The sequence below is a fragment of the Zophobas morio genome, unplaced genomic scaffold (genome assembly GCF_036711695.1).
Source record: "Zophobas morio isolate AGI-343-1 ecotype UQ-CSIRO unplaced genomic scaffold, CSIRO_AGI_Zmor_V1 ptg000029l, whole genome shotgun sequence".
In the NCBI taxonomy this organism is placed as follows: Eukaryota; Metazoa; Arthropoda; class Insecta; order Coleoptera; family Tenebrionidae; genus Zophobas; species Zophobas morio.
Genome location: NW_026972134.1, coordinates 3,068,920 through 3,087,500, shown reverse-complemented (window position 1 = coordinate 3,087,500; position 18,581 = coordinate 3,068,920). Strand labels below are relative to the sequence as shown.

At 33.6% G+C, this 18,581-nt stretch overlaps 1 protein-coding gene and 1 non-coding gene across 2 annotated transcripts; both read left to right on the top strand.

The window, feature by feature from the left end:
* The first annotated feature begins 487 nt into the window (after positions 1 to 487).
* On the top strand, positions 488 to 560 carry Trnas-gga (transfer RNA serine (anticodon GGA)). Its single transcript has one exon. It is a non-coding gene; the product is annotated as a tRNA-Ser (tRNA).
* Positions 561 to 4,425: 3,865 nt separating this feature from the next.
* LOC135137551 (SET and MYND domain-containing protein 4-like) lies at positions 4,426 to 13,978 on the top strand. Its single transcript, XM_064067244.1, has 4 exons — positions 4,426 to 4,467; positions 4,530 to 4,772; positions 11,270 to 12,207; positions 12,516 to 13,978. Exons 1-4 carry the CDS (start codon positions 4,462 to 4,464, stop codon positions 12,778 to 12,780), a joined length of 1,452 nt encoding a protein of 483 aa, XP_063923314.1. The 5' UTR covers positions 4,426 to 4,461; the 3' UTR covers positions 12,781 to 13,978.
* The last annotated feature ends 4,603 nt before the right edge of the window (positions 13,979 to 18,581 follow it).

Sequence of the window (18,581 nt, the reverse complement as noted above, 5' to 3'; positions counted from 1 at the left end):
GCAGAGGTCCAAGTGTGGAGCCTTGTGCGACACCACTTTTTACATCAACATCAAAGGATTTAAAACCACCATATTCAACAAATAGCTTCCTCCCCGTAATAACAGATCTTAATACTGTAGCGGCACAATAACACATGGGTAAGCAGAGCAAAGATAAGTTGTCTTGTGGTGTAGCGGTTAGCATACCAGCCCAGAATGCTTGGAGACGTGGGTTCGAATCCCACCGAGGCACAACATTTTTCTCTGCTTACCTATATTGGTGACCTCCGACAGGCAACGCGCACGCAACATCCTTCTGCCACCGCCCTGTGCCCGCTGTGTTCGGGGTCCGCAGCACCGCCAGGGTTCGAACAACAACCGTAAGAGTGGTAGGGGCGACGCCAGCATCTATCTCCTTCGCACCCCAGCACGACCGCGCGCTGTGTCGCTGGGGGGGGGAGTACTGTAGCGGCACAATAACACATGGGTAAGCAGAGCAAAGATAAGTTGTCTTGTGGTGCAGCGGTTAGCATACCAGCCCGGAATGCTTGGAGACGTGGGTTCGAATCCCACCGAGGCACAACATTTTTCTCTGCTTACCTATAATACAAACAACAAATTTTTACAAATACCGTACATTTCTAATTTTCTCAAAATTATGCAGTGGTTTACCCGATCGAAAGCTTTGGTTAGATCAGTATATATTACATCCACTTGCATTCGATTATCTAAAGCTGACGAAACAAACTGCGTGAATTCATATAAATTAGTTGCCGTAGACTTTCCTTTAACAAACCCATGTTGCTCCGGTGTAATATAGTTAATCACATGTGAGCAGATCTTATCTCCTAATATAGTTTCTAGAACTTTCGAGAAGTTTGACAAAAGAGCAATCGGCCTAAAATTACGCACGTCAGAGTTGTCACCAGATTTAAAAATTGGACTTATTTTAGATTTTTTCCAAACAGCCGGATAATTACAGGTGGTAAGTATTAAAATGTATATAACGGATCAATAAAACAGTTAATACAGTCTGCTACTAGAAAAGCAGGGATGTTATCTGGACCGCAGACATTATTGCACTTCAGTTTCTTAGCGGCTTTTATATATCTTCATCATTAATTCTAAATGAATGCAGCACAGCCAAATTATCACATAAATTAATCGGACGAGCAATACAGCACGTTTTCCTACAAAATGTGCATCCTTCATTATCATTATCACAGTCTTGATCAAAATCCTCGAAGAAAACAAGTTTCAGCTGTAAGATTTCGAAGCTCTGACTCCATAAGATCTATTTTATTAATTGTAGCGTTTAATTTAGCACGAATAATTGATTTTACCAATTGTTTAAATTGGTCCACCAGGAGGTTTATATTTTGGAAGCTGCTTAGAGTTTGTATCAGAAGGTGCAGTTTTTTAATTTTCAGAATGTACAGTTCCATTTAGTAAGTATATCACCTTCTTGGATTTTATCAAGTATTTCATCAATTAATCCTGCACATACTAGATGGTAATTGTATTTACACTGCTTGCATCTCCCGACTGTACGTGAACCTTGTTGCATTTAACCGCCATTCTAATTAAACCAGCAAGTTATCAATTGGAAATAATAAACGATCTTCAAGAGGAGGTAGCACAAGAAAAAAAACCACTCCGCGAAAGCACTTCAGATAGTAAGTACTCTGATAAAAGACAAGGTATAAACGATGACTAACTGTAGACCAAATTGTTGAAATTTTCAACATTGACCCAAAACATCCGAACCCAAAGTAAAAAAAAAACAACTTACCGACACCGACCCCCAAAGGGGTCAAACCAATCACTCAATTAGAAAAATCTGAAATTGTTTTGCTCAAAACAACCCAAGCAGAAACTTAACACATCCGTCACATTCACTCAGTGAAGTTAAATAAAAGAAGATAATTGTTGAAATGACTTTAATTATATTTAATAATACAAATTTAAACGTGTTACATTCCTTTTTAGTACGCCTACTAATATTGCCATTTCCCATTTTAGACTATTAACAATATTAATTAACAATTAACATAACAATTTTAACAAAACCTGTCCCCTACATTTGGATAAATCAATCCCAAATTGTTCGATTTCATTTAAAATTTCTCTTTCAAGTCCTACTGCAGTACAATCGGCTGCAGATCTAGGCCTCAAAAAGCACTCACAGATGTTAAATTCCGTAGATGTACATTGTTTTCTGTTATCGAGATATGTAGAACAACTACTGAAGGTTGCTCAGTTTTTGATAGATCTTTTGTTGTGTCCAAAATAATCGACAAAAAGGAGCTTTATGAATTTCAAAACAATATTTCTCCTAACATTGGTTCCAAGCAAATGAATATATTTTTTAATTAATTTCACCCTTGAATTGTAAAAGGAGTTTTTTTAAGACAGGATCAAAATCAGATAATAAGTGTAAAATTGACATGAAATTTTCGGATGTGCAATCATGGACTCTTAAAGGTAGATCGCACGACCCTAAAGTAATTATAACATTAATCAGACCAAGCAGTACATTTCGCCAGGGAGCAGTTCACTTTCATTTTCCAAATAAATATCAACCGTATTGCCTTAAAGCCAATTATTATAAGTCACAACCGAGTTAATATGTTGTGATTTTTCATGGCCAATAATAGTGTAAAATTGCTTCTGGTGGAAATGCCATTAATCCATGCGGCAAAAGTGATAACATGCTTGGTTTAAAATCATAAAGAAACCAGCTACAATTGAAACGAATGCCTTATTTAAGAGTAATGGAACTTTCAAAATCATGGCTTTGTTTCTGGATTCTTTTTGGAAATGGTCCTTCAGGTTTAAATGAGTCCAACTTAACAATTAGTCTTCTCTCATTTTCTGCAAGGAAATCCTCTCGTTGAAGAAAATATATAATCAGATTTTTGCTAATTTTAAGGTGATTTCGAAAGTAATTCAAAATGAGTTGCTTGATTTGATAACTGCTGTTTGTCAAGAAAAAACTGGTCGAAAGTTTTTACGACAGAACTTCCCTTGCTCCTGAAGTACAACGAAACATCCAGTATTTTCGAGTTGAGTCTATCTATCCTATCTAAAATATACAAAGTATTATCAGTCTATCATTGCATTCATATTTTTTAGATTTGCTTATACAATAGGGTAACTCAAAAAAATTAATGAATCAGTAAATTTATGACGTATACTTTTACTTTGAACTCTTGCAGGCATTTTAAAGTTAATGTAAGCATGGTAAATTGTTAATCTAAAAATATCTGTTTATTCCCCCTAGACAATTGATGACGTCATCTAAAATTTTGCCGAATAAATTCTACCCAAAATGCACAAAATATGAGTTTTACTTGTTATTTATGATTGCATTCATATTTCTTAGATTTGCTTAAACAACAAATGAATGTCTCAGTTTATTTTATTCATTAAATCAGAAACGGTTGACTCCATTTTCCCAGAAAAGTTTGGAAATACAGTATTGTAATTTTTAGTATTACACTGCACGAATCCAAGTTGATATAAAAAGTAAAGAAAAAACTGAACTCGAAAATGCTGGATATGTTTCATTGTACTTCAGTTCTGTTGAAACAATTTTCGACCAATTTTTTTCTATGTCCAATAATTGATTAGATATCGAGGATCGCACGCTCAGTGACTCACTATGTATATAATACCTAAATAGGTAACAATATAAATATATGTTCCTGATAACAAGAAATGTAGAAATTCAATTAACACACCAGCGTTTGATAACAAATTACAACTGAGAAAGGTGAGAAAGTTGATAGTGAGATGGAATAAATCCTTAATACTTATTAATTCTGCCAGGGAGGGCAGAATAGAGGAGAACATATTCTCCCCTTCCCGGTTTCGCACGTTGCTTTGTTCGCAGTCCGCCTGCGCGAAAAACAAGTATTGCAGTCCCTGTTCCCTTGTTGCAGTATTTCACATTTCAGTCAGGGAGGGTATTCTATGATTTCAGTCTTCAGCTTCAGTATTTGTGCTATGCCGTTGGCTTTGCCATTGATTGTTACGACGAAATCGTTGGTTGCTACAGAAAACGTATGTCGATATACATATTGCGGATTTCATTCACTGTTATTAACCTGTGTTAATAGCAATAATCGATTTTGCAAGAACGGGAGACGAAAAAAGCATCGCAGAACAATTTTTTAGAAAAAAAGAGACGATAAGCTCTACGTGAATTAATTAATGGCTTTATTCTGTTTAACATTTTGGGTACCTGTGTTAGAAAGGTATTGTCATAACTTTTGTGACACTGATGAGATCGTATTTTTGTAGGTAGCGACATTTTATCAATCAAACAAGCAAGGAAACTAAGCTATTGAAATTAAAGAACCAAAGCCTGTTACAGAAATCAGTCTTGTGTCCTCATAATGACTGATGAGGAAAAACTGTATACAGACCGTGAATTAATAGAACTACAGATCCAGCACCTTAGACCACGTTATCTTGAAGATGAAAGTGAGTACAAGAAATGTACAACTAACCTTGAACGAATGAATTTTTTTCTAAATGATGAGGAGGAAGTTGCACATATAAAATCCAAGATCAAGCAAATTAAACCCCACGTTACTAAATCTGATGTCAAGGCATCCGAATTAAGAAAATTTGGAAATGTTCAATACCAAAACAAAAATTATAAAGATGCACTGAAATTTTATACACAAGGTCTTAGTTTCGCTAAAAGTGATGAGGAGGTGTCATTTGCATATGGCAACAGATCTGCAGCACTTTTTGGTCTGGGTTTATATGAAGAATGTTTACAGGTGAGTCTTTAAATAAAATGCTGTGACTTTGAACATGCCTAAAAATCGGGAGATGTAGTGTGTGAATCTGTTGAGTTTTATTTAGTTAACTGAATTTTAACTTAGTGTTTTTGCCGAAGAAAAAACTTGTAACAACAAATATGCACAGGTATTATCTGCTTTAAAACAACATTCGAATTTTTTTATTAAAACTGCAACCGAGAAAAACGATTTGTCTTGCACCTACTTACCGTAAAACGATCCACTGAATGAATAATAATATATATTGTTCGCGGTCGTGGACGGACGTGTGTTGAGTGTCTGTGTCAGAAGTTTCAATTTTTTTATTGTTTGAATCCCTATGGGCCAAGGATCATGCCATAAGCTACTCCAATAATTTTGTCGTATCTCACACATCTAGTGCAATGGCGAGCTCGCTATTCAACTATAAATGCTGTGGTAAACCTCTTAATCACAATTATATCGGTATCAATTGTTTAAGTGTCTTCCATAAAAGTTGCTTGCCTCGAATTAAAGCAAAACAATTTATAGAAGGCAACAAAATAATGTGTTGCCCCACTAATGAGGTAACTAATATTAGTGAGAGTAGTCTTAACTCTAGTACGGATTTAGATTTGTTAAAGAACCAGATTAATGAGACAAAGGCTGACGTCATCCTAAAAGATAAACAAATCCAAAGAATGAAATCTGAGTTTGAAGTTTTTCAAAATGAAGCCATTAAAATGGAACAAGATTTGAATGTTCTTTTGTCTGAACAAAAAGCTAAAATTGACGAATTAACATGTTTTGTCAATAATTTTAACGCTAACTCTAATACTGTGGATTCAGGTAAAAAAGATCTTTTTACACAAACTTTTAATACACAAAAATTGCAGCTAATTGAAAAAGCAACTAACACAAATGCCAATAATCTCATATCGACTTCTTTTATTGATTTTAAAAGTAACGATTTTTCAAGTCACTACGTAGCCGATATCAGCTTAAATTCTTTTGTTTCCAACAATGGAATCAATGACACCTACCCATTACATGGGAAAACTAGGTTTGGAGATAACGTAGAGAAATTTTTACTTTTTAACGAACTTAGACTGAGCCTATCAAAAGACAGTAAAAATAAAATTTTAGACAATCAATTATCTCCCAAATTAAATCGCGATAAAATCTTAATTCTGTCCGACGAATCTGGGAAATTATTCATAAATAAAATGCGCACATTTGTAAACAACTCGTTTGAAATCATATCACTCGTCAAACCAGGGGCATTATTAAATAATGTTATTTGTGATATTGAAAAATTAATCAAAGACTTCACAAGTAATGATTTTGTAGCATTATTTGCAGGGAAAAATGATTTTCAAAATAACCAATACCCAAAACTCGAGAATATACTACACAAGTTGAAACTGTGTTCAGCAACTAATATCATTATGACATCAGTCTCTACAGGTTGGTAATAAACCTCATTTAAATAAGAAAACCATAAATTTTAATCGCAAATTAAAAACTCTTTTGGACATGACCAATAAGAGATTTCATAACTCTGTTTCTTTTGTTAACCTTGTTAAATGTGAAAATGGTAACCAAATACATAGAATAAAGACAGCTAAAGGAATTCTAGAAACAATCCACAAGGAACTGTTAAATGTAAATATTAATGGTCTTTTTTTATCTTAAAATCTCATCTAAACCATAATAAGTCTTTGATCTCAAATTGTATAAATGTTTTGTCCCAGAACTAAATCCTCGCTAGTTCTCTTCTATATAAATATACAATGTCTTAGAAACAAAATGTACGAGCTTGAAATTTTCTTAAAGGAGAATAGTGTTGATGTCTTATGTATAAGCTAGCACTGGCTAAATTTCGAAGAAAGAAACCTTTATAATTTTGAAAACTTTTTGATGAAAGCGTGCCACTGTAGAGTGTCCATGATTCACGGTGGAGTGTGAATATTTATAAAAATCTATACTTAATATTAAAGATATAGAACCAGATGCGTAGTGTGAAGAACTACATTTTGAAATTGCTGCCATTCATTTAGAAAAGATAAATACAATTGTGGTTGTCATTTATCGGTCACCCGATGGAGACTAAAATATTTTCTTTAATAAATTAACAATGTTTCTAGAGTCATTAACCTCTAAATACGGAAAAAAACATCTCGTTGTATCTGGAGATTATAACATAGATCTGCTAGTTAGCAGTAATAACAAAAATACATTTATGGACATAATCAATTCCTTTTACCTACATATTACTATTTTAGAACCAACAAAAATTAATTCAAAAAGCGCAACGTGTTACGACAGTATTCTTACTAATCAAATAAATGATTCTTCTTCACAGGTGGTGAAGTAAAAATTTGGAGACGATTTCGGCATTATGATGTACTTACCATACTGGGTTCAGACAAACCGCTAATTAAGTTTAGACCTATTACAAATCGGACGCTGTATCTTTTTTGTAAAAAGGTTTCCAGTTTTGATTTTTCCGGAATTTACTGTAGTAATTTCTCAGGGGAACAAGCGTTCGAGTTGTTCCTAAATTTACTACGATCTTTATTTTATGATAATTTCCCAGGAGTTAATAAGCGTTGTAGCGGTAAACTTAAGTCTTTTAAATGGTATACTCAAAGAACAAAAACGTGTTATAGACGCTTTAAGGGTTGTGCAAAATTGCGTAAATGATGCCGAAACCGGCCAAGTTATTAATCTGTTAAAGAATGTTTATAGGAAAAATCTAAGGAAAGCGAAAATTTTTGCTAATGACAACTTTGTTATGTTGGCAACTAATAGGTCTAAAGCTGTATGGCATATTAATGTCGAGAAAAAAAATCCACTAACTGCCAGAACAACATTAGTCCAAATTTTACAATAGACTTGTCAGATGATACCTACCAACCTCAGTTTTGCCAATTCCGGATACATAAATAGCAGCCCTCGTAGTAGTTCCAAACAAAAGCTCAGCTGGACTGTATCCAGTAACTATGTGTTTTATACTGTTTAAAGACAACTGGACCTCACCCAAACTATCTTACCAATTTTGCTCACTCGCGGTTTCTAGAGTAGTCAGAACATAACTGGGAGCCATCAAGAGCTGTCGAAATGTCAGAAGTTTTTAAGTTTTTTCAGTAAGGCTCTGCTAGTGCTGTAATTTCTTCTGAAACCAAACTGAGGTGAAGGTAGAACATTATATTCATTAATGTATTTCATAATTCTGCAGGCTGTAATATTCTCAATTATTTTTTATGTGAGTGGCAGTATACTAATCGGACGCAATTCTGTCAATTTAGTCGCTTTCGTAACTTTGGCCAGCGGAACAACAACTGCTTTTTTCCACACTCTAGGAACCAAAGCTGATAAGAAGGATGTACTAATTAAATGAGTATTTCTGTCACCACAGAAAGGAAAAATAAGTTTAAGCATATGCAGACTTATGTTATCTAATCCGGTGGAGTTAGATTTTATAGATAATAGAGCATTTTTGATTTCTTCCGTAGTTCTTAATGTAAGTTCTAAAGTTTGATGTGGATTGTGGTATTTATTGCAGTTAAAGAATTCCACGAAATTGGAGTCAATAGAGGTTGAAGAAGCGTTGCTAAAGAAATTGTTTATGCGATCTGGATCAGTAGTTCAGATGCTATTTCGTTAGATTTTCGTTGATGTACGCCAAGATAACTAAACGTGTTTTGTCTTTGAGTTATTATTTCTTTTATCGTGTCGGTTATTTAAGGTTTACCAGCTCTCTTAGTGGTGATGGTTTTGAGAGGAGCATGAACGTCGAAGAGGGCTATTATTGCTGAGTTAAAAAAAAAATAAGTTTTCGTCAGTAGATTCAAGGTTAATAATATGATTCCAGTTTATAAGGGAGGCATCTCGGGAAAATTCATTTGTAAAGGGGAAAGGTAAATCGCTTCAACTCCTATCTTTCCCTTGATGAAAATTTGCAGCCCTAGGCGACTAGATCAAAATTATTTTGAAACACGTATCAAAATACTTAAAACTTCTCTAGGTAACCGTATAAATTTTATGGTTTGGAAATTGCAAGTTAATTTCACAAAAAGTTAGCATGTGATCCGTTACATCTTGTAAGTCTACAGTATCATGATCTAGGAGTTCTCTGGATGTCTTTAGGCATATAATATCAAGAACAGTTGCTGAATGTTTATTAATCCTTGTAGGTGAATTGATCACTTCTTTGAGGTTAAAAATATCCAAAACACGATTTAATTTTTGTAATCGACTACTTGAAACTAGGAAATCTAATATAGACTCATAGATGAGTAAAATTTAGCTCATACTAGGTCGACAAGTGATTATTGTCCTTGACTTACTCCAGTTATAATCACTAGTCTTGAATTAATGATTGTATGGAACTTCATCAATACTTTAATTTTTGAATACCTGTTATCGCTATAAAATACCCAATATACGTAATGGAAGTCATATAAAAGTTTTTCTAATCTTTCATGACAAAGTTATTTGCCAGTAATATGTAACGAATTTCATGTATATTTTTGTTAGTAATTCCGTAATTATTTTGTTCTGTCAACTGAAATTGATTTATAAAATACTAGTAATATTCTGTCAAATTTCAGAAAACTTATTTACACGACTCAAAACTAAATCCCTGTGACCAGCGTTAAAAAAATGCACTGTATATGTTGGTATTGATAGAGATGAGTTTGGTATTTTTTAAATCTAGTTACTAGCGCAGTCGTGTGAAAGTTTTCGAAATATTTAGGCGTGGTTGCATACCTTTATGATCGTCTTATCAAAAATTAAGAAAATTTTGCACTTATATATTTATGAAGTTACATATAAGAAAATATGTTAAAATCAAAATTGCAAACTTTTATTTATAAAGTTTAAACAATACGCAGCTAAATAAAATACCTAGGAGGAACATATCGTTTTTGTCAATTTAAAAAACTACCACGTGTTGATTACAGTTGTTAACACAAAAACCGTAAGTGATGATTTTCATATTCTTCGGACGGCATTATGTGTTATACTTAGATCATATAATAAATAGATACCACCATGCCGTGTTCTTTCCCTAGGACAGCCTGTGACGACATCCTCCTGTCACACATCTCTCTCGTGCATGGAGGGATTACAATGAAGCTATCCTTGCCTGATCACTATTTGAATTTTGCGCGCCTAAATTTTAGGAAGTATGTCTGAATAACTTCGGAAGAAAGATGTTGACAGCTTGATTTTATAAATAATTCACAGTAGATAACGAAAGGAATAGTAAATTATTAGGCAGCAATTGTGATCCTTTATAACTACATCACTTAAAATAGGATCTTTGTTCTAAATTCCAAATTTGTTTTTTGTACAACAACTCGAAAGAGAGGTTAGAAGAACACGTGTCAAAAGCGATTTGTTGCGCTGGTGCGGTACAAGGATGGAAGTGAAATAGACATATATAGATGAAATGCATCTAACAAAGATGAAGATGTGGTGATCACACAAGGATAGCATTATACTACTCCCCTTGACGTAGAAAACGACAACAGATAACTTCATGTCTTGTCACAACTTTCAGTTTGAGTATTGGTATCTATTTATTATATGATCTAAGGTGTTATACCATTGAAACTTCAACGAACGCCAAAGTTGTTATCACAAAACATGCAAGTATAAATAAATTATAATTCAATTATTTTAACGTTACTTGAATTTGAGTTTATTCTCTTTAAAACGTTTTGAAACGTCAACACTTCCAAAATCTGCTATTAAGTCTGCCATCGGTATAAGTTAGTTGCAGTTTCCCCAGTCCTAATTCGGTTTTATGATAGTACCCTATTGTGTAAAAGTTAAATTCCTTAACAATAGATTGCTACTGCCAGTGATGGGACAGTCATAAATAAGGAGTTAACCATTATACAGTATACGGTTAAATCCTTATTTATGACTGACAGTAGTAATCTATTGTTAATGAAGATATCTTTTACATATCATAAACTTTTATGATGTGTAAAAGATTATGATGTGTAATATGATAGATTCTCCAGTTCTAATTCACTTGAATTAGAACTGGAGAATCTTTACCACCTATCTTGTTTGTTCCCCATATCAAACTTCAAATCTAATAATGTCGGTAATATTTTCAAGGTAGAATGCAGTGTTGGTTGCGTTTTAATTTTGGCAAATACATATTTACTATATTTGAGTGTACAACCATGTGTGAAAATTAGATTTCATTTATTTTACACACGGTAGATTATTAACCATAATAGAAAGCGGAGTTAGGTGGTATCGTTTCTGATTCACTTTTTTTTTAATATGATGTCACTGGGAGAACAGCTTGCAACCACTAAACAAATCCAAGTCAAAGAATTATTATCGCCGAAAAGGTGACGTGGTAATGAATCAGTTTCCAATGAAAAAGCGAACGCAATGTGCAACGGTAATTAATAAAAACTTTCTAAAAATACAATGTACTCGTATAAAATTAAAATGGAAGACAGTGTCTGTATTAATTTTTGTAGGACATCGAGAGAGCCCTCAAACATGGTTATCCTGACAGACTGAGTTCCAAACTCATCAAGAGAAAGGAGGATGCGACCAAAGCATACAGCGGTCCGAAAGAAGTCGTTAAAACATATGACATTCAAGAATCGGAAATGAATCCCTTAATTCAGTCAGGAAGAAACTGCATCGAAATACAAACGAACGAAAAATACGGCCGTCACATAGTAGCCTCCAGAGATATTGCAATTGGCGAAGTCCTAGCCGTTGATAAACCATATGCAATTGAACTACAAGCTATTCGCTCAAAGAACCCATTCTTCTTTTGCTACGAGTGCCTTAAGCATTGTTACAATGTAATTCCTTGCCTCACCTGCAACGAAGCATATTATTGTACTGAAATATGCAGAGCAAAAGCTTTCCAAAATTATCATAAGTACGAATGTTTAATTTTGCCTTACGTAGAACAATTGTTAGGAGTTATTTATCATTTGTGGTTGTTTTCTTTACGAATCACACTTTCGGCAATGACCGAAGCGAAAAACGACGAACCGATGTATCGTTCTGACAGGTACAAAGAGATTTCAGAATTAGAAGGTCACAGCAATGCAGATCCACCAGAAAAAACGTATGTTTTGGCTTTATTCAGTGCTAACGCTTTTACATTGATTAAGGAAAAGACTAAAATATTTAAAGATTTTGAAGTATTTGAAGAAAAGTTTAAAGATCTATTTTTTTGGCATCTACAAATGCTTAAAGTAAATGCTGTAGCAATCACCAGTTGGCATGCAGATGATAAGTTTTATAGTTCCATACATGGGTCAGCGTTATATTCGTTATACAGTTTATTTAACCATTCATGTTATCCCAACGCCTTTTGGAATAATAGTGGATCCACGTTGGTAGCTCGAGCCCTTTTACCTATTAAAAAAGGAGAACAGTGCTTCATCTCATATGGGTAAGTACTTTGAAACATGGTAATTTAGATAATTTTCTATAGTAAAATGTACTCATAAGTTGTGAGAATCCCAAGAAAGTATAATCAGAAATACTACCTGTGGAATAATTTCTTTGTGCCAAATTTTCATAACTTTGTGAAAACATTTCTATTGTTAACTGCAGCTAAAATTTGATACTTCTGCACCCTACAAATTTGCCACTATGTACTTATTACAGCGTCTTAAAGTTGTTACAATATAATTGTGTCTGTTTTACGCAATAACTTCCATGGCCTATCATTTAACGAATATTTGTTTTGTGTTCTAGCCCTTACTTCGCGGATGATGACAAAAGTGAACGACAGGAAATACTTCAAAGGCAGTACAGGTTTACTTGTGAATGTAGAGCATGCCAGGAAAATTGGTCAAAAGTAACGTTTTCTGCAGCCATTGTCGAGCAAGAAGTCATCAAACAAGTAATTGAGACACTTACCAAAAGTGAAGCAATCCCCCCTCCAGTAAATATATTGAGTCTTCGTGAGGGGCTCAAAAGAGCTTACGAAATTTTGGATGGCACCTCAGCTTTCTTTTAGCGGGTACAGGTATATAAATTTTTTGTAAAAAATCTGATTATCTCAAAACATTTTACATGGAAAGTTAGATAAACTGTCAAGTGTTTCCGTAAAGGGAGAAAAGTCTGTATGATCTCCGTATTCACAATGTTAGAGACATTACTTTTTTTAGGATCGTATTTAATTTACATATTACTTAATACTATAAACAGGTTATAATAGGCTTTGTTCTAAAAGAAAAAATGGTTCTGTTGTAAGGAAAAGGAAATTATAGTTGTTGTCAGACAAAGTAGGAATAAAAATATGAGCAATAATTTTTAGATTCCTAGTGTGGTATTCATGGTGGCATCATATCGGCATGTATCATTTCAAGCCAAGTTACCAAAGATATTAAAAGAAAAGAAGATGGAAATTACGGTCCGTCCCAACCGGTCCCCTATTATATTAAAAACAAGTAGAAATAAACTGTGAATGCATACACTACAAATTTTTTAATAATTATTTAAGAATACTTCAAGTGCCAAAAATGCTTAAGTGCAGAAAGAGTGTAGTTAAAAATTTACAAGTAATCTCTACAGATTGACGCTTCAGTGGACTGCATAATTCTAAACCATTACGTCCGAAGGCACTTATTGTAGTGTAAATACAAGTGGAGTAAAATCTATACGGTCGGCTCAAGCATGTGCATTAAATAAAGAAATTATTTTATGTAAATATTAGCAGGTTTTTATATTAAAGTTTAGCTTCGAATCATAGAAATAGGATTTCGTAACAATTACCATTGTTACATACAAGTTTCCCGCACAACTGTTTCTTGTTCTTGCCTTTTTTAATTAAGGGATTTATTTATAACTTAAATGTTATCAATTAATTGCTGATAAATGATTGTAAAATATGTAGGTGAACTCTGCACAAAACTTATAAAATTTTGTTTCATAAAAGTTGTTAAATTTTTAGAGTTACAGATTTATCTGTTAAATATTACTACTGTTTTGACAAATGTTACCAGTGATAAAATTTCACGTTTATGTTAAGAAGGTTTTTCTAATTTTAAATAAAAGCAACGGTTAAGTTCAAGTTGTTTTCCTGAAGTCGACATTAACATTGCACTTTAGTGTACGATTTTCTTGCTATGGAACCTCCACGCACACATAATTTAATGTAGGGGGTCGTCATTAAAGTACAACTGTCACGTGATCTGTCATTTTACATTAATATATAATATAATACATAATTTTACATACAATGAAACTTTTTTATGTTCATAATAATTGTTTTGTCCCAGTAAGTAATAAAAATCAACTTTTTGATAAACTAAACAGTGAATAATCATAAAAAATTTAGATCTTAATTTAAAGATTTTTTTACTCTGCAAACACGGTGGCTTTAGAAACTTCAAAATATAAAATTTAATCCACTTTTCTCGCGGGAGTAAACTTGCCAAAATTTATAAAATCACTTGCCTAAACTTCCTTCACCTCTGAAGGAAAACAGCGGTACGTGCTTGAATTAATTTTTTGGACATCAAGTGAGTGATAAATACAGGGTGTTACTGAAAGGTACGTACAACAAAATTGACAGTCATTCGCAAAGTCTAAGAAGTCTGAAAAACTTATTTTGTGTTATCAAAATTATAAGGGGAAAATTAACCCTTATCTGACCTTTTTAGGCTCTACTGAAGGATAAATAGGTAAAATTAATTTATTTTAGTAAATCATAGCAACTGTAGCTATAAAACTTTTGTCAAGACTAAATGTTGCTATAGAAACGAAAGATGATCTTTTTATCAGAGACGTACAACGAATTTGGACATAAATTTTAATAATTTTTATCTCTAAAAGGAGAACACTTTTTACGTGTACTTTTTTTACTTTTAGCACCCATACTTCGAGACCAATTGCCGATTTTATTTTGTACGTACCTTTCAATAACACGCTTTTATTTTTTATTTATCAATTCAAAGTTTGCGTAGTAGCACGAGGGAATTTTTGATACAAAGTACACTTAATTGACAAAATATCGTCAACGACTTTGGAAGTTCCCTTCCACTTATTTGCTTTTCTTGTTGTCAGGAGAAAAATCAGCGGTTTTACGTATGTTTTTAGACGTCTCATCCGAATATGTCAAAATTATTATGTGAAAAGGCTTATAAAGTTTTTCCTGATTGGTGTAAAGAAAAATGTTAAGAAAACGACAAAATATGTACTTATTCTGATCTGTTGTGGAGAAAAAGCTAAAATTTACAAAGCCTTTAGTCTTTGGAGTGCCTTTTCAATGGTAAAATTAACTTTAATGTTGAATGGTCTCGATATTAAGAAATTCTCCAAGTAAGTTGCCGTTTTTAAAGCAAACAAATGTAGGTTTTCAACGTAAACAATTGAAACTTTTTTCTAGAAGTGGAAAAATCTTCAGACAATTTCTTCTGATGAAGGTCTATACAATAAATTCGATTTTTATTCATTTTTGACAATATGTACGTATCAGTTTCTAAATAAAATTCTGTTGTTGCCATGTATATTTTGATTATTTTGTGAGATTTCAAAAAATTAGCTTATTTTCGATTGCATATACTACTGTAACTGGAACGAGTGCGGTAAAATCTTTGTAGTGCTAGAATATTACGGCAATGGTCAACTTTCTTGAGACTTTCGTGACGGTTTCAGGAAAACTGTTTTATCGTTAAATCTAGTAATTCGGTCCTCTTGTAAACGATGTTTCGATAGGGTCGGAGGTGGCCTGTGGAAGACTTAGACGAAACTAGTAGTGGTATAATAATAAACTTTATTAATTTCCAGAAAACATATATACACATACAGGGTTAGTCAGGAGAGAATTACTTCTGAAAATTATTTTTACGCAACCCAAAATACTAATACCCTGTACCACTTGATATTATCTAAATTTAAAATGAAATGCCTAATCCATGATTGCTTTGACTTTGGCAGTGTCACTTTGACGTTAATTAATTTTTAACGTTTTTTTTTTCATCGTTGACTCGCCTCTAGAGCCCCATTGGATCAACGACATACAGTCAGATCAATCTGGGCCATACTGAAGCCGTAAGTGCTCTACCAATGTTGTTCGCCGCTAATGTGCATGTGTTAATTCGCCATCTCTGCGTCACCTAGAGCCTCTTTGAAGTGCAAATCTGTAACCTCTGGACTTCTTCGGCCATCCATTTACAAAAAAGCCGTAGCATCCCCCCAAAATGCCCAACATTTTCAACAGATTAGTAGTTAAATTATTTACTTACTTGTTTGAGTTTGTGTTGTAACCTTTGAATAAAATGCTGTAAAAGGAATTTTTAGAAATAATTTTCTCGTGATTAATCGGTTGCAAAAGATCAAGAGGCACACTGACAAATTTATTAGCGGCGCCGGAGGAGATTTCCGACTGGCTCCGGTACCACCATGGACACTCGCGTAACCTTCTTTTCCACAATTGTCAAAATCAGATTGCCAAACTCAAAGCAATCATGGATTAAGCATTTCATTTTAAATTCAGTTAGTATCAAATGGTACATGGTATTCGTATTTTGGGTTGCGTAAAAATAATTTTCAGAAGTAATTCTCTCGTGACTAACCCTGTATATATGGAAAAATTTTCAACATTACAAAGAATGAATAAATAAATGCACAGCATGGATGTTTGTGAGTCAAACATCACAAAAGAACTCATTTAATGTACAATAACTTTTTTGGCAGCGCATTAAAGAACTTATCTCCGTTATAGAAGCCAGCTTTCTCATACATTGATGTTGAGTGTTTGTATGGTAACAAAGTCACATTCTTATGTCTAATTCGATATTGATACTTAGCTCTATTGATGGTAAAGTTTGAAAGATTTCTATGTACCATACAAACAAGTTCGTAAATGTTATCCGTGATGGATGCTAAGAACTCATTTAATTTTTCAGAAGCCTCTTGATCATTTACGAGTTTTATTGTTGTCGGTCAGTTTTATTATCGTAGTCTCCTTTTTGTTTGGTAGATTAACCGTTTTATTAACCATTTTCCCAATTGCTTTATTTTTATTAATATGTTTGAGTACAATATTGTTGAAACTGCGTTTTAGCTTCCGTGTATTTAGTTTTAAATTCCGCATGAAGTTGCACTTGTTCTTTAACCTGTAGCAAGTAAGGAAATCTTACATTAAAATATAAGAAAGCTTTATTGATTACACAGCCCATGCAACAAGAATTATCACACACACACACACACAATCTATATCTAAGGGCGGATGCTGAGCGGAACACCCGTGGATGATGTCTAACGGCGGAAGGGAACGATGAGGTTGGTGCAGTTCCTACACTACATCAGTGCCTAGTAAACTTTTACAACGGCTACTTTGAGGGGTTGTCGGACAATGCAGGGGGATAATGACGCCAACAAAAGGAGCGTGCCACCAGTGTATAGTGGGCTAGAAACACCCAGGGTTGCATTGAATTTGTAATTTATGGTTTTGGGAATCCAACCTTCATGGTTAACTTTGAAATACCAATAAAATTTTATTAGGTACTGATGTGGTGTAGACCTCACCAAAATTTCAAAGTATCTAGAAATGAAGCCTCGTCGGTTACCTGTTTCCTAAAAATTAAGTGCTTATGGCCTATACTATAGAGTAATGGATACGAATTAGACGCATATTACAACATGATCGAGTGTCCTATTGGGGATAAATGCCTGAGCTGACAGAGTGAGGTAGGTAGAATGAGATATCTTAGCTTGTTTGGAATTGTTATATCATTCATAATACAGATAGTGTAAAGTAGTAAAATAAGAAGTAGATAAAAAATAATTAAGAAAGTTGAGTTTAGGTAGAATTGCAGAAAAGTTGTAAAAGTGTCGATTAAGAAATTATTTGGATAAAACATTTTAGATTATTTGAAAATAAAAAGAAGAGCCTAATGGCTCCTTTATTATAATTATTACAACATAGCACGGCTCCTCCATCATATGTAGTTTATTAGCCCGGCTCCTCCACCATATGTAGTTTATTAGCCCGGCTCCTCCACCATTCGTATCTGTCAACCTGCATCTCCGCCATTTATGCCTGTTAGCTCGACACCATACATATCTGATGATTCCATCAGTTGTGAATTTTTAAAGAGATTATAATATGGTTGGAAAATGGAAGTGTCTTTAGGGATTCTAATAGAAGACATAGGAGAGAACGACGGTATCGCAACGACTGTGTTGAAGTAATACAGTTTTTTTTAACACGGTTGTTTAATATAGTAAATACAGATAAAAAAAGTCAAATTATTCAAAAAGAGAGGTAAAATGCTGATAGATTAAGGGTAAAGCAGGTCAACTAGTGCACCGGATCCGATTCTTTCGTTATTTATGTTGTAGGGTCTCTCCCTCTTCTTCTTTCAAAGGCTCCATTATAGAATGTACGAAATTGATTGTATAAATCCTCTTCCAAGAGGAATTGTTCTAGGGTGGTATTAAATAAGGGATCTCAGGATCTTTGGTCTTCTTACAACGGGAATTCTATGAGCACATAGTAATAAACGTCTTTATTTCAGTTATATGTACAGTACCTCTGCAAGGCGAAGTTTAGCTTACACATAACCTCTGACAAAAATAACCTGTAATTTAGACTACATAAATATACAAGAAATTATAAGAAATGAGATAATGTTTATAAGAGAAAGCAAAAGTTATGAGACAAAAAACAATTTTACATTTAAAGAAATTTACATAAAAAATAACCAAATGTTTCATAAGTATAAGATAATCCAAAACTTATGAAACCTATAAATATATACTGGGATGCAGGTTAAAGTTTAAATATAATAAGTAATCTAATAATTTAAG